This window comes from Quercus suber, unplaced genomic scaffold, assembly GCF_002906115.3.
Source record: "Quercus suber isolate HL8 unplaced genomic scaffold, Cork oak 2.0 scaffold_768, whole genome shotgun sequence".
NCBI lineage: Eukaryota > Viridiplantae > Streptophyta > Magnoliopsida > Fagales > Fagaceae > Quercus > Quercus suber.
Window position 1 is genome coordinate 138,350 of NW_027070204.1, and position 15,346 is coordinate 153,695.

Consider the following 15,346-nt stretch of genomic DNA (forward strand, 5'->3'; position numbering starts at 1 on the left):
AAATTAAAAAAAAAAAAAGAAAAAAAAAAAAGAAAATAGAAAAATCAGTTATTCTCTTAATCAGAAAAAAAAAAAAAAAAAGCATCTGCTTTGGTTTCAGGTTAGTAAACAACCCTAAAAAACCTTCAACAAGGGAGGAAGCTAGACTCAACCTCTAGGAAGACTAATTATTCTGATGCGATCAATTGTCAATAATGTTGATATTTGGATGTATCAAGAACTTGTTTTAATGATTTGTTCTTTATAGAAATTTTAATATCCAAATTAATTCCTCATAAAAGTTATTATCAAGTTCCTCATTGCTGAAGATTTTAAATTTTATAACTACATTTTATAACTGCATTTGATTTTAAAGTTTGTACATTTTAGAATTGGAATCCTGATTCTCTTAGCTATATAGCAAGTGGAGTGCAGAAAAGTTATATAACTGTCGTCATACTTTAAATAATAAGAATTTTCAGAGCAAAACAAAAATAAAAGGAACAAGAACTAGAACAGAAAACTCAGCTATTCTCTTAAACAAAAGAAAAAAAAAAGCATTTTCTTTGGTTGAAGGTTAGTACACAACTTTAGAGAACTTTCAACTAGGGAGGAAGCTAGATGCTACCCCTAGCTAGACTAATCATTCTGATTGCAATCTATGCATGACTTCACATATATAATATGTAACGAGACAAAATTAATTTCAATCGTAATGTTTGCAGTGGCATGCATATATTGTTTTTGTAGCTCAAAATTTTTTAAAGCAATGACGAGAGAGTAAAAGGCATACAACGGACTGCACTTATCTTTATGTCTCTTGGCCATGTGATAGTTATACCTCATGAAATGGTCCAATAATCCAACATCACGGGGGGCAACCAGCACAAACAAGTAACACAATCACTAAACCAAGATGACCCTAATCATTGTTTATTTCATAAGACTAAGTTTTTTATATGCATATTAAATTAGCTAGGAGTATTGCTTTGTGTTTTTTGATTAAAGAAACAAACCAGATGGGAGTTTGAATAAGTGCCAATAATTAACTAAGGTACAGCTGGCAAGAAACTATTTTGACGTTAAAATTTACCCAAAAAAGTACAAGTATATGCCAAAGGTAAGGGAAAGCGATGATGCATTAACCAAAAAAACTCACATTAAGAAGAAGGATGGTGACTTACTGGCGATAGAGAGAAAAAAGTTGATTAACCTTTGGGTCACATCACAAAATTCCTTCCAATGAAAAAATCTCAGGTCACTAATTACTCACTTGACTCCTCACAAGCAGCTATGGACGTGGACATTCTCTATTTTTAAAAAAGAAATTGGATCCCCGCTATTTCCATCCCCTACCCTTGCAGCTCTTCTCCAACAGGATTGGTTGTAGTTGAACCCTCTCTAATGGTCTGGATTTGCTTATCTTGGCTATTTAGGCTTTTGTTTGTTTTTTGAACTGTTAGTTACCCTGCACATTGAAATTAAACAAACTTTTAAAATACATGGCCACATTAGTGGTAGAGAAAGGCTTTTTCTTCACGGATGCCTTGTTCCTATAAGTCCAAATAGACCATAAGATACAGACAAAAGACAACAAGAAGTACTTTAAGGGGAAAAAAAAAAAAGGTCTAAGGTTTCTGTATCTTTGACACAGGAAAAAAGTCCTCACAAGTCTTCTCAATTCTGCCCTCACAAGAAGAAAATTCAATAAAATCCTCCAAAGAACGACAATAATTTTAGAAGGTGAGTGTAACCTACATAATGGCTCCAATGCACAAGGTCTTCACTTATGGTTGTGCTAGTGAGATCAAAAAAGGACCTGCCGGCATGGTTTCTACAATTTTTGCTATGCAACAACCATTATCCTTTTCAACCAAATAAGCCCCAGATTTAAAATGAGACCTTATGAGCTTGTCAGCAACACAAACATGAATTTGTAAAATTCTCTTAGAATCATTTTGGCTATAGAGTTTTCAAACGAATCTAGAATTCCACTCAGGCTAAAAGTATCTTTGACTAGTACATCTGCCACAACATTTACAGAACCTAAACAGTTTCATAGGACACCCCTTTGTTGACATGCAAAAAAATTGGAACCATATGTATATACTTGGATGTCTATAAAGGTATATTATCCATTTACTATGAGATGTAATAATCCAGGACAAAATGACAAAACAATGAGGAAAATGTGATAAAACTTAAATTTTAGGCATAATGCATCAAAACAACAATAACAAGTAAGGCAGGGTTTACAAATCTAAGCATATTACCTTATCCCATTTTCAATCTTGTTAAATACTTGCTTGCCTGCTTGGGTCTAGTTACTATAAAGATGAACATGCGAAATGATCATGGGTTGTTGGCCTTGGTCATGATCCGAAATGGGCCTGGAAGATTTCAAGAACATCAAGAGCCAAAGAACAATAATCATATGTCAAACACTTCCATAATTAAAGAGCGGTTATAAAATGAGTATTAAAGTATTAATATCACAAATTAATGAGGTAATTATATTACAGATGAAGGAGACAATGCATGTGATAGGCTATAGCAGTCTTTCCATTCGAACTTGACATTATATATATATATATATATATTCTGTTAAGCTCCTAAATGTCTGGGGTGGAAAAAATAGAATAGGGACAAAAAAAAAGTCTAGCTAAGAAAATGCAAAGGAAAAAAAAATGTCTTTTTAAGATGAGATTTGGCAGCAAAAACTTCAAGTTTTGATGTTTACTTTAATCCCATTATTTCTTCTGCTTTTAAAACACCAACAAAAGCATTTTCTTGCCATTCTTTGTTGTCAAATCGCTAGGAGTCTCATTGACAACTTTAGCCAAACATGTGGTGGGCAATTTATTAATAAATGTGCTGTAAAAGAAAAAGAAAATGCAGAAACCAACAGAACTTGAATTAAGAGGAAAGGCAGTGACTTACTGGTAATAAAAGGAAAAATAGTTTATTAATCATCAAGGTCACCTTCACTATATTTCCCAATCGTCGCTATCTTCGTCCGAATCGTCACTATCTTCTTCCCAATTGTCATTAGATTCGTCCCGATCGCTTAACTCCTCGTCACAGTCCTTGTACTCACTTGACTCCTCAGAATCAGAGTTACCATGGGTTTCTGTGTGCCTTTTAATCCTTTTTGGGTTTGGTATGTCATTAGAACTTCCTTTTCCACTGGGTCCAGCCCCATTGTAATCATCACGACTGCGCTTGACTTTGTGACATTCCACTGCCACTGACGAATTGCCGAAATTATGATGGAGAACATCCGTGCCATCATAAGGAGTGATGCTGCTGTTGCTGTACTGGACCATTGTTCGGTCAAGATCTTCTATGTCTTTCTTGTATATCATACGGAACCCCCATTTTTTTACCTTCACGCTATAATCATTGGTTTCAATTTTAATTCTAATCTGACTGAATCCATTCACGTCACCTTCCCACAATAATTTATTTGATTCCTCGTCGAAGAATTGAGGAGTCACATAGACTAGCCAAAGGTGATCTGATGAAACCTTATCAATTGTGGTATCGTCATCAATATCAATTCTTTTTCCATTGGCTATCAATGAATAGCTAAGATATGGAAAAGCATCATGCGTACAAAACACAACGCAAATAGCAATTCCCACCTTCTTATACAAATGAGAAGGTTGTTTAATTTTCACTTTATTCCCCATGCTTTGGTGGCTAAACCACTCAGGAATTTCACTTCCAGGAAAAACAATGTTATATTCCTTTTTTAGGACTGAGAGAGGGAGAGAGGGAGAGAGCTTGAGGGACTTTTTTATCCCTGAGATAAACCAGTCTATGCAGCTTTGATTGTCAGCCAATTGAAAACAATTATGAAGATAGAGAGATGGTTCCAATGAATCGCTTGGTTTTAATGGATCTGGTAACATTTCCAGTGAGATACAACCTTCTGCCTCAACTTTGACAATATTCATTGGAAGCTTTGGCAATGATCGAAGACTTGTGCAATTATTCAAATATATTTCTTCCAAATTAGATAGTTGAATGATGCTTTCCGGAAGGCAAACAAAATCATTTCCACTTAGATTCAAAAGTTCTAAAGAGAATAAGGAACCAATATCATTGGAGATTGCCTTGAGATTGCAGTCTTCTAAAAACAAGCAGGTCAAAGAAGACGCACCTGATAGAGAAGAGAGTAGCGAGTCCATGGGATGAGGACTTGTTGGCATTGAATAAAACGGGAGGAGCTCATACCACAATTTATTAGATGATAACCCCTTACATCCATCCACACATAGATGTTCAAGATGTTTTAAGAGACCAATGGAAGATGGGACCTTTCTTATACCAGTGTGGTTCAAATACAACACCTCTAGACTTTCGGCATTCCCTAGGTTCTCTGGCACTCTATCCAGTTTTGAGCATGCCTGAAGATAGACTGCTCTAACCGACTTTAAATTAAAAATGGTATCAGGTAAATGCACAAGATTTTTGCAAGCACTTAAACTCAAAGAACAAAGGGCAGTCAAATGCTCAATTGACGTGGGTAGTGTTGTAATTGCAGTACCACTTAAATTAAGGCTGCGTACACGCTTCATGTTTCTCTTGAATTCTGGAATTTTTGTTATTTTTGGGCACCAACAAAGATTAAGTTCCACAAGACACTCCATTTCAAACTTGCTTGGAAGACTTGTGAGGTTCTTGCATCCATATAAATTAAGAATAGTAAGCTTTTTATGAATTCCAATTGATGGGTGAATACTACGTAAATTTATACATTTTTGAAGAAGCAAACTCTCAAGATTTGGGATTTCAATGATGTCTGGGGCTTTAATAAGTTTTTGAGATTCACTCAACTTAATGAATTTCAAATTCTCAAAACTCTGTTAAAAGCCAAAAAAGAAAAAGAAAAAGAAAAAGAGTAAGACAAATTAGCTTCTACAAACAAACTTATTAAAAAAAAAATAGTATAAGGGTACCTAAATTACCTTTGATTGGAAACTTGATGTCAATGATTTTGAAGGGTACCCTCTCCAATCAAGAAATCTTAAGCTATTAGGAAGATGTTTGAGATCATGCATAAGTTGAACACCACAAATTTTAAGCAATCTTAGATCTTGCATCTTTGAAAAGGCTTCAAGATTCCAATATACCTTTTTTGGTTCATACAACTCTAGTACTATGCTTTGAATTGCCTCTGTTCCCTATTAGTAAGAATAAGAGGGATTAGTATAAAATGTATTATTACTAGACTAATATAATTTAAATTCCATCATTCTTTATAAAAAAAATTATGTTGAATAACAAAATAAGATATATTCTTAGTTTCTTTCAATAACCCCTTACCGTATTTTTTGTCAGCACATTATCAATATCTTTAAACGACCACAATCTACTACGTTTTCCCGGGTCTTTAGAGCACTCTTGACAAACTATATCTCGGCCCATTTCTTGTAGTAAATCATGCATCCACAATCGATTTTCATGCAATTCCAATTTAATGAGAGACTTATCAATAAGAACCCTCAATCCAATTTTAGCATGAAGCTCAAGATAGTCTAGTGTTTTTATGACATCATCTTCTTTCTTGTGATTAAAAAAGCATGCGATATTTAAGAAAATATCCTTCTCTCTTAGTTGTAGTCCATCATAACTTATTTGAAGCACATTGAGAATTCCTCTGTCACAAAATTCAATCCTGAGCCTATCCAATTCACTTTTCCATTCATCAATGCTTTTTTTGAACAAGAAAGAACCCAAAACTTCAAGGGCCAAAGGAAGTCCCTTACAATAATCTACAAAAGCTTGAGATAGCTTTCCATAATCTTCAGTTGGATTGTCCATTTTAAAAGCTTTCAAGCTAAAAAGTTTAAGAGCTTCATCATGATTCAATACTTCAGCCTCATATATTTCAGTTACTTCATGATTCACCAACAAATGCCTATCTCTTGTTGTTATTATAATTCTACTACCTGAACCAAACCAACAACGCTCCCCAGCTAACTTATTCAATTGGTCTAAATCATTTACGTCATCAAGAACAAGAAGAATCTTTTTGTTATGTAACATTTTCTTCATCATGAGAACTCCCTCACCAACATCTTGAAAATTCAAATTTTTGAGCATCAAAAGTTTTTTCAAAAGGTTTTTTTGTAACTTACATAAACCACATTTTTTAGATTCTTCCCTAACATTAGCAATAAAACAGCAAGCTTCAAATTTATTGGAAACCATTCCATAAACAACTCTTGCAAGAGTTGTCTTACCCATTCCTCCAGTCCCCCAAATTCCTATAAAGCGAACATCATTTGACTCTATAGCTAAGTGTGACTTCAATTTCTCAACTCGGGATTCTATTCCTGTTAGTCCCATGGTATGTGCTGAGAATGTATTACTCAATTTATTCAATATCACTTCCACAATGTCTTGGATACATTCTGCCTCAGACCTACAAAGAAGAGAGAACAATAAGTTGTGAATCTGAATTTACAAGGACAGGATATATCCAACAAAAAAATTATGTAGACAGTGGCATTAAGTGAAATTTCATATGAATCGTTTCCCTAGCTACTTTCCAGGACAAAATGGGCTTTTGCCTTTTTCGGGCAAAAATAACAGTTTTTTGCCCCCTTTCCCAAACTAATTAGGGAAATGCTCATCTTTTGAAACTCGATTTGTGATAAATCGAGTTAGGCCCTATAGCGGCATTTTTAAGGACCTATAGTGACGTTTTCAGGACCTATAGTGACGTTTTCAGGACCTATAGTGACGTTTTGTAACTCGACTTCTATGAAATCGAGTTACAGATAAAAAAAATAAAAATAAAAATTGCCTATAACTCGATTTCATGGAGGTCGAGTTACAAAACGTCATTATAGGTCCTTAAAACGTTACTATAGGTCATTAAAAATGCCGTTATAGGGCTTCATAATTTTTTTTTTTTAATAACTCGATTTATCATAAATCGAGTTTCAAAAAAGGAGCATTTCCCTAATTAGTTTGAGAAAGAGTGCAAAATGTTGGATTGTTTTTTTAAAAAGGGCAAAAGCCAATTTTTTCCCTACTTTCCAAGATCTTGACATAAGTTGACATGAGTTACTATTAATAAATAAATAAAAAAATAACAAAAATTGACATAAGTTGTGACTCAAACCTGTCAAAAAAAAAAAAAATCATTCCATATGAATTATAAGAGCTCTAGTACAATATAAGTTGTAGAATTATATAATAATCAATCATTTAGTTATTGTCATCAAAAAATTCACCACAAAATTAGATATTATATAAGCTCATATCAAAATCATATCATATTTCATATTATAATAATCAAAATTAGGGTAAATTACACTGATCTCCATTGGAATTTATCGAAATGATGCTCCCAAACATTTGTATATCAAAATTAGGGTAAATTACACAAATCATATCTTATTTGTGTCTACCGTTAGCTCAAAAAGAAAAAAAAAAAAAAAAATTCTTATTTGTAATATTGAGCTTAGTATTTTCTATTCATATAATATGAGGATCGTTTCTATATACATAGCTAATTTTTATGTTAATATTTGTTGAATTTATAAACTTATTATGAGTCATTCTTATTGATATTTATATTGCTTATTGTTTCATACGAAGCCAGTGGTACCTTTTGTTACCGTCGTTCTTATTGATATGCATATTGCTTACAGTACCACTTGTTACTGTTCCGACGGTAGTGTGTGAATAATCGGGCTGTTAGCTTAAAACTCATTATTACTGTTTTTTTTTTTTTTTTTTTTTTTTCAGATTAGCTATTTACTTTTATAGTGAAAAGAGGCTGCTAGGACGTGATCACTTTATTGCAGATAGACTACTGGAAAGATTTTGAGCACCTGTTTATGAAAATTTTTCTTAGATATTACGATTTTAAGTTTTAATTTAAAAAGATTGCTTTTTTTGAAGAGTTATCAGTGCTTTTTATTTTTATTTTTATTTTTTAATGTTTAAATGTTGTATACTTTAAATTCATTTGGTTATTTTGGAGATAAGATGAATTACTATGTGCTTTGATTTTGAGATTGAATTTATTTCTTTTAGAGATTTTCTATAGCAGGTTAAATATAGACTTTTTGAATCCAAATTTTTGGGTGTTAAAACTTGTTTTTAATTCAGGTATAAAATTCAATTTTCATAAAGAAAATTTAAACATTAAGTATATTCATTATATTAAAATAAAAAAAATGATGTTAAAAAGTGAAAATTAAGTGTATAAATAAGCAAAATACCTTTATTAAAATTAGAAACTAAAATCAAACAATTAATTATGAATAATTTGCACACGCTATCAAATGTTATCCTTGCAAAGTATTTACAAGAATTGACAAAAATACTAAAATGATTATCAACAGTATTAAGCTTAGGTATGAATGTTTAATATGTGTCTAATTATGTTTATTCTTAAATAAGTTTGTAAATATCTAGAGATTTACAAGTTAGTCAAAAGGTTAAGTTTGAGCTTTTTTTCAATAAAATTTTATTTTTGCCTAATTTTTTACATTTTAAGCTTAAAATATTATGTTCTAACCCAAGGAAATAAGTTAGTCAGATTGGTACTATAGCCCAAAAGGACTAGTATAGTTACAATTGAGGCTCCATATGATTAATTATAAATCCTAAATCAATCCTGTATATGCCCAATGTGAGACTCAAAACACACCCACACAACACACACCCAATTAAAATCCAATAAATCTAAGGCATCACACCATCAAACCCTATTTTCTTTATAGTAGTATAAATTACATAAGGAATATAATGTTCACATATTAAATATTGTAGCATTTACTATTGTATTTTTTTTTTTTTTGACAGTATAAAATTTATGGTACATATAGGAAGAGTTGTTTAACACATATGAAAGAGAGATATAAGTCAAATTAAATTACCTATTTTGTGAAGGCCACCCAGAGAGATTGGCCACTTCTCTCAAAGCATCTCTCCATTTTTGCACCTTCTCCATCTTCTCCTTAAAACGTTCTTCATGTTCAGCAAAAGCTTGTGCAAAAGTTCCTGTTTGCTTTCGTACATCCGACGGATCAACATTATAAAAAATAGGTAGAACTATTATTCCCGTCTCTTTTATGCATCCAATGACCTTTGTAAGCTCATCTAGGCACCACGTTGAAGATGCATAGTTACTTGAGAGTATGACAATAGCAAACCTTGATTCTTCTATTGCTTTTGAGAGCTCTGGTGAAATTGATTTTCCTCTCTCTAGTTTTTCATCATCTCTAAAAGTTAAAATGCCCTTCTGTTTCAAAGCAAAATATAAATGGTCTGTAAAATTATTTCGGGTATCCTTGCCTCTAAAACTTAGGAACACCTCGTATTTCCATTGAGGCGTAAAAGAAGAAGATGATGATGGTGACAAGGCTCTTTCAGTGCTCATGGAAGCCATTGAAATTATCCTAGAAAATGTTGAACCAAAAATTAGATAACAAGTACATTCAATTAAAATTGAAGAAACAAATTAAAACGAAAATAGATTGGCGAAGAGAGAAAAAAAATTGTTGTAGACTTTTCATATCAAGGAGGGAGTGAAAGGAGAGAAATATAAGACATGGATGTGTGCAAGAGAAGTGAGAACTTTACAGATTTGGAGAATTGCAGCAATTCTTTGTAAAGAATCTAAAATCTTTTGAAACAACGCTTCTTGAATACAATTCTAATTAATAGAAGAGCTTCTTATTATCTGATTTATCTCCCACTTTTCTAAAAAGTCTCCACCGATCCAATACTTTTCTTTTTACCTAACTAACCACAACTAGTTTTTCAACTTATTGTTATTATTATTCATTTTTTATAAGAGTAATGCTACAGCCATAAACTATTTTACAACATTTTTACAAAATGTTGATGTAGCCAACCTTTTATTGGTTTTCATTTAGGCCCACCATTAATATTACTTTTTCATTTACCAATAATTACTCATCACATCAGCAGTTTGTAAAATTTTTTGTAAAATAGTTTGTATTTCTAGCATTATTTTTTTTATAATCCGATTGTTGAAGCTGAGGGAATTTTTGAATCCTTGACATTTTAGTTGAAAACATCAAATTATGAGAGTTGAACTTAAAATGCAATTTGGTCTGAACTCTTTTTTTATTTGGCTTCTTTAAGAGTGGCACATGGGATGTGAACTTAATTACCCATTAAGAAAAGAAAACAGGACAAAGAGTGACCAGATGTAAAGTTTTTGTTAACCAGCTAAAACGTTTTGGCCAAATTGCATAAAGACCCCTGAGGTTTGGATCAATTTCAAAACACACACTCTGTGCTTTTAATTTTGTATTATACACCTTGACGCTTTCAGTAATGACCCATAAATCCAAGAAAACGACACCAAATACAAATAGCCCTCAAACCCATGCCGCCAGGTCCAAGTGGGGCTCAAGACACGAGTCACGGCCAATTTGCATTTTAAGAAATTGTTTATTAAACTTTAATTTAGAAAGAATTTTTATTATTATAATTCATTAAAACAATAATTTTTTTAATGATTATATGATAAAATGGTCACGTGCACTATATATGATCATTTGAAATAAGGATTTTGTCATTACCGAAATGAATAATACAAAATTAAAAAGTGCAGGGAATGTGTTTGCAATTGAACCAAATCTCATTGGGTCTTTTTAAATTTTAACTAAAGTTTTGTTTACACTTTATACTAGTCACAAACCTGTGCAGTGCACGGAAAAGTTATTAAAATTTAGAAATAGGAAATTGAGTTAATAATATGCATATTATAGACATTTTGCAAGGTAGCATTTAAAAAAAATGAATGATCGTAATAAAATAAAATAATTGATATATGTGCTTATGCTGTCAATAAAATACTTGATATATATAAATTACCGAGATGTACAAAGCAATTCACAATTCTTAAATTAATTAAGCAAAATTCCAAAAAGCTATACAAAACTAATACCTTTTGAACACATACATACCATGACATGATGATATGTCTAATTAAGGATACGTTTGGTATATTGAATGAGGATTACGACAGGAATTGTAATCTTTATTACTAGGAATAAAATATGTTGTAATGTAATAACTAAACCTATTCATTAGTTTGGTTATGAGTTATAACATTAGAATGAAACTTAACATTTATTTTAGAAAATATTATACTTATACAATTATATCTCCTTAAAAATTGCTATTTTTAAATTTAAGAGAGATATGTGTTATTTTTTTATAATTTTTTATTTTTATAATTGTTAGATGTATATGGAAAGTTTGTTTATTTGGAAATATATTTAGTTTTGACATTATTACACTTACTAAAGAATAACTAATACAACCTTTTAAAGAGGAATAGTTATTCCTCATTTTGAAGAATAGGAAATTGAGTTAATAATATGCATATTATAGACATTTTGCAAGGTAGCATTTAAAAAAAAAATGAACGATCGTAGTAAAATAAAATACCTGATATATGTGCTTATGCTGTCAATAAAATACTTGATATATATATATATATATATATTACCGAGATCTACAAAGCAATTCACAATTCTTAAATTAATAAAGCAAAATTCCAAAAAGCTATACGAAACTAATACCTTTTGAACACATACATACCATGACATGATGATATGTCTAATTAAGGATATGTTTGGTACATTGAATGAGGATTACGACAGGAATTGTAATCTTTATTACTAGGTATAAAATATGCTGTAATGTAATAACTAAACTTATTCATTAGTTTGGTTGTGAGTTATAACATTAGAATGAAACTTAATTAACATTTATTTTAGAAAATATTATACTTATACAATTATATCTCCTTAAAAATTGTTATTTTTAAATTTAAGAGAGATATGTGTTATTTTTTTATAATTTTTTATTTTTATAATTGTTAGATGTATATGGAAAGTTTGTTTATTTGGAAATATATTTAGTTTTGACATTATTACACTTACTAAGAAATAACTAATACAACCTTTTAAAGAGGAATAGTTATTCCTCATTTTGAAAAATAACTATTCATAAGGAATAACTATTCCTTGTAATAAAAACATAACCAAACTAAAGAATAATTAAACCATAAGAATAACTATTACATTATAGCACCTATTACAGTCTACCAAATATGCTCTAAGCAAACAACCTTTTGTCTCCATTTGTTTGAATATCTCTCCTTTGATTCACCAATCATCCCAAATCCACATAACGCATGAATCAGAGTACCACATGTATACAAATCTGGAGTACACCCATGATTGGGCATATCACCAAATATCCGAACAGCATAAATCCATTGTCCCACTATTCTTACTAAGGGGTTTAATCAAGGTATTCGTTCGATTCTTAGCTTCTCAAAAGGAAAATATATGTGAGCAAGAAGACCAAGATGCGTTGAGTTCTAGCGTGATGCCACTGTAGATTGGCACCAGAGGAACTCTGCAGTTTTGTAAATTTGTGAGACTTACAAAATTGACGTTTCCAAATTTTAAAAGGTCAACAAAAAGTCCAAGGATTTGGTTTTATATTATAGGTCCGTTTGGATACAACTTATTTTGCTGAACTAAAAATTGAAAACTGAAAACACTGTAGCAAAATAATTTTTAAATATGTGAATAATGCCATGAGACCCATTTTTAATATTCTTTTTTGAATAAAGTGTTCATGAACAGTGCGTGAACAGTGCATTTTGTCTCTAAAAGTAGAAACAAGTGCACAAAAAAAAAAAAAAAAAAGGCAAAACGTGAACACAAAACGTGGATCCAAATCCATCCTATATATAGATCACTTTCTCTAGCTTTTTTACTTGCTTTAGTGAAAACTTTTTACTTTTTATTTTTGAGTGCTTTAGTGGAAATTTGATGACAAGGAATTTCATGGCGGCCAGCTATAAAGTCGTATTTATAGTATTTATATTGATTTTTGATCAACAATAAAGATTTCATTTTATTTTTTGAGATGGGACAATAAGCTCTATTCACTTTAAATTTTTTTTTAAAAAAACTATAAAGTTCTATTCATATTGCTATCTTTCTATATATTCCAAATGCCACTGATAATGGTGTGACATGCATAAACGCTTAGGGGGCATTTGATTCGCTGTGATGTTACATTACATCGTAATATTACGTTATTGTAATTTTACATTAATGTAATTTCAATACAAGAATACAATATTACATTGTTTAGGAAGGTGATGAGATTAAGGTCATGTGATATATTTTGTAATTTTAAATTGTGGTAATGTTAGAAAAAATAAAATAAACCAAAAATATTAATGTTACATTATTGTAATGTGCATCACATTAAGGGCACATCACAACGAACCAAACACGCCCTTAGTGGAGTCTGGAAACTTTATGACTAATAATACATCCAATTATTAATTTAGTATAAGCAGTGTGTGTAAAGTAGCTGAAGAAAGGTACAAGCAGTGCATAATTACTTTATTTTTCTTTTATCCGCCTACCTAATTTTGCACTTCAGATCGTTGATAAGGACATATGTTACTTTGTTTGCACTTGGTTTCTGTTTTTTTTTTTTTTTTTTTTTTTTTTTTTTTTTTGGAAAAAGATATGTTTGGAGCCTTCGATCATGTCGGGTTTATAATATTTTCAACCCATATAACCCAACCCAATTTCTATATTGAAGAGCTATGGAGTGACCTAAAAGCCTAGAGCTAAATTCTATCAAACTTCTCCCTCTTTAATTGCCAAATTCCGTGAGAATAGACTAAATCCAATATGCACAAAGAAACTTTCTAAGTTCTTGGTGCTATTTGGTGTTTGGAAACATTGAAGCAATCCCTAAATCTCTAAGAGGCCTTTGAGTGGCCAAGGAGACTGTCTTGATATTGATGGTTAAATTCGTGGATCCAAAGACTAACTAAAAGAAAATATTTGAGGAATTAGTTGCTAGTTGGTGCTAGAGGCTCAAGTACATAGTCATTACTTAACGTACAAGGTTTTGTAAGTGATTTGTATGGCAACTATTCTTGTTTAGAGAATTGTTTGGTGCTATAGGCCCTGAGTTTTTTTGCCCAATTTTCGGGTTTTTCTCTCTGCAAACACTGTGTGGGGTGTTTGTGTTGTGATTGGGATTTATTGTTGTGTTTAATGTCCATGCATAGTTCTATTGGCTAATGACTTAAACAATCAGACTTAATTATGTAATTAGCTTAAAATTTACTTCAGCTGTAATATCGGGGCCTAAAATTGTATCTCTCACAGGTAAGTATTTTGGTGGAGTAAAGATTTGATGACAAATACCGTCAAGTGTCAACACTCTCAGCGTTCTCGAAAAGAGGAAAGAATAACCTCCTGGTGGTAGTTATATAAGTTCTATATATATATATATATATATAGATAGATAGATATAGTTCTATTCATATTACTTTGTTCTATGACTATCTCTACAGAATTATTGTGATGTGAACAGCATAAATGCTTCATTGGACACAAACATCCACTAAGATTGTGTTTGGTATATAAGAGCATCACCAATAAATTAGACATTTTCTCATCCAAATTGTAAGGAATTAGCCATATAAGAGCAAAGATTAGGTATCAATTAAAACTGAAGAAAATAAATAAAAGGAAAATCGTTCAAGGAATAAGAAAAAACAATTCGATGTGTTTTTTTTTTCTTTTTCTTTTTTTTCAGAGAGGGAGTGAAAGGAGAGAAACAAAAGACATGAATACGAGCAAGAAGAGTAAGAACTTACGGATATGGAGAATTGCAGCAATTGGCTGTTGTAAAGTAAAGCTCTAAAACCTCTTGAAACAACGCTCCTGAATAGAGTTGTAATAGAAAATTTTCTTATTTTGTAGTATTTGTTATTGTGCTTAGGCAATGCTCTCACATTTGTATGAATAAAAAACGATTCCAATGTCTTCTTTTATACTTACTACCACCGACTATTAAATGCATTTACTCTTGACTTTGCATTTTTGGTTTCTTTAGGTGTGGGACATGTGGGATGAACCTTAATTTACTCCTCCACTAAGAAAATAAAAGAGAAGAATGAGTAAGTTCCTAGTAACTAGTATAAAGTTTTGTTTACACTTTATTTTGCTTTTTTATCCTCTTTTTTTACTCGCTTTAGTCTAGAGGAAACTTTTTTATTTTTTCTGAATAAGTACTTTAGTGGAAATTTGATGACAATTACTCCTACACATTCTGCGGTGTTGAAAAGATAAGAAAGATTAACTTCATGGTGGCCAGCTATCAAGTCGAAAATTTTAAACTTATATATTGAGAGTTGTGAAGGCGAAATTTTAACAAATCAAACTGTTTTGGAACAATTTTAGATTCTTTACACAATCCTTATTCTCTGTTTTCAGTCAACAACACTTATTTATTTAAATGGCCC

General features: G+C 31.3%; 1 protein-coding gene across 3 annotated transcripts in view; it reads right to left on the reverse strand.

Moving 5' to 3' along the window:
• LOC112006497 (TMV resistance protein N-like) overlaps positions 1-14,965 on the reverse strand; it is a 21,467-nt gene extending 6,502 nt beyond the window's left edge. The window contains exons 1-7 of one of the 3 annotated variants that reach the window (XR_010626453.1): positions 14,699-14,963; positions 8,886-9,407; positions 5,311-6,412; positions 4,953-5,168; positions 2,920-4,847; positions 2,253-2,369; positions 1,164-1,447 (exon numbers count right to left, since the gene is read on the reverse strand). Coding sequence is in view for 1 of the 3 variants with exons in the window: in XM_065767069.1 (XP_065623141.1) it covers positions 2,967-4,847; positions 4,953-5,168; positions 5,311-6,412; positions 8,886-9,397 (3,711 nt within the window). In the remaining 2 variants the exon portion in view is untranslated. Of the gene's footprint in view, positions 1-66; positions 1,448-2,252; positions 2,370-2,919; positions 4,848-4,952; positions 5,169-5,310; positions 6,413-8,885; positions 9,408-14,698 lie in introns of those variants that run through there. The other 2 variants (XR_010626452.1, XM_065767069.1) reach the window with 2 other exon arrangements.
• Positions 14,966-15,346: the final 381 nt, after the last annotated feature.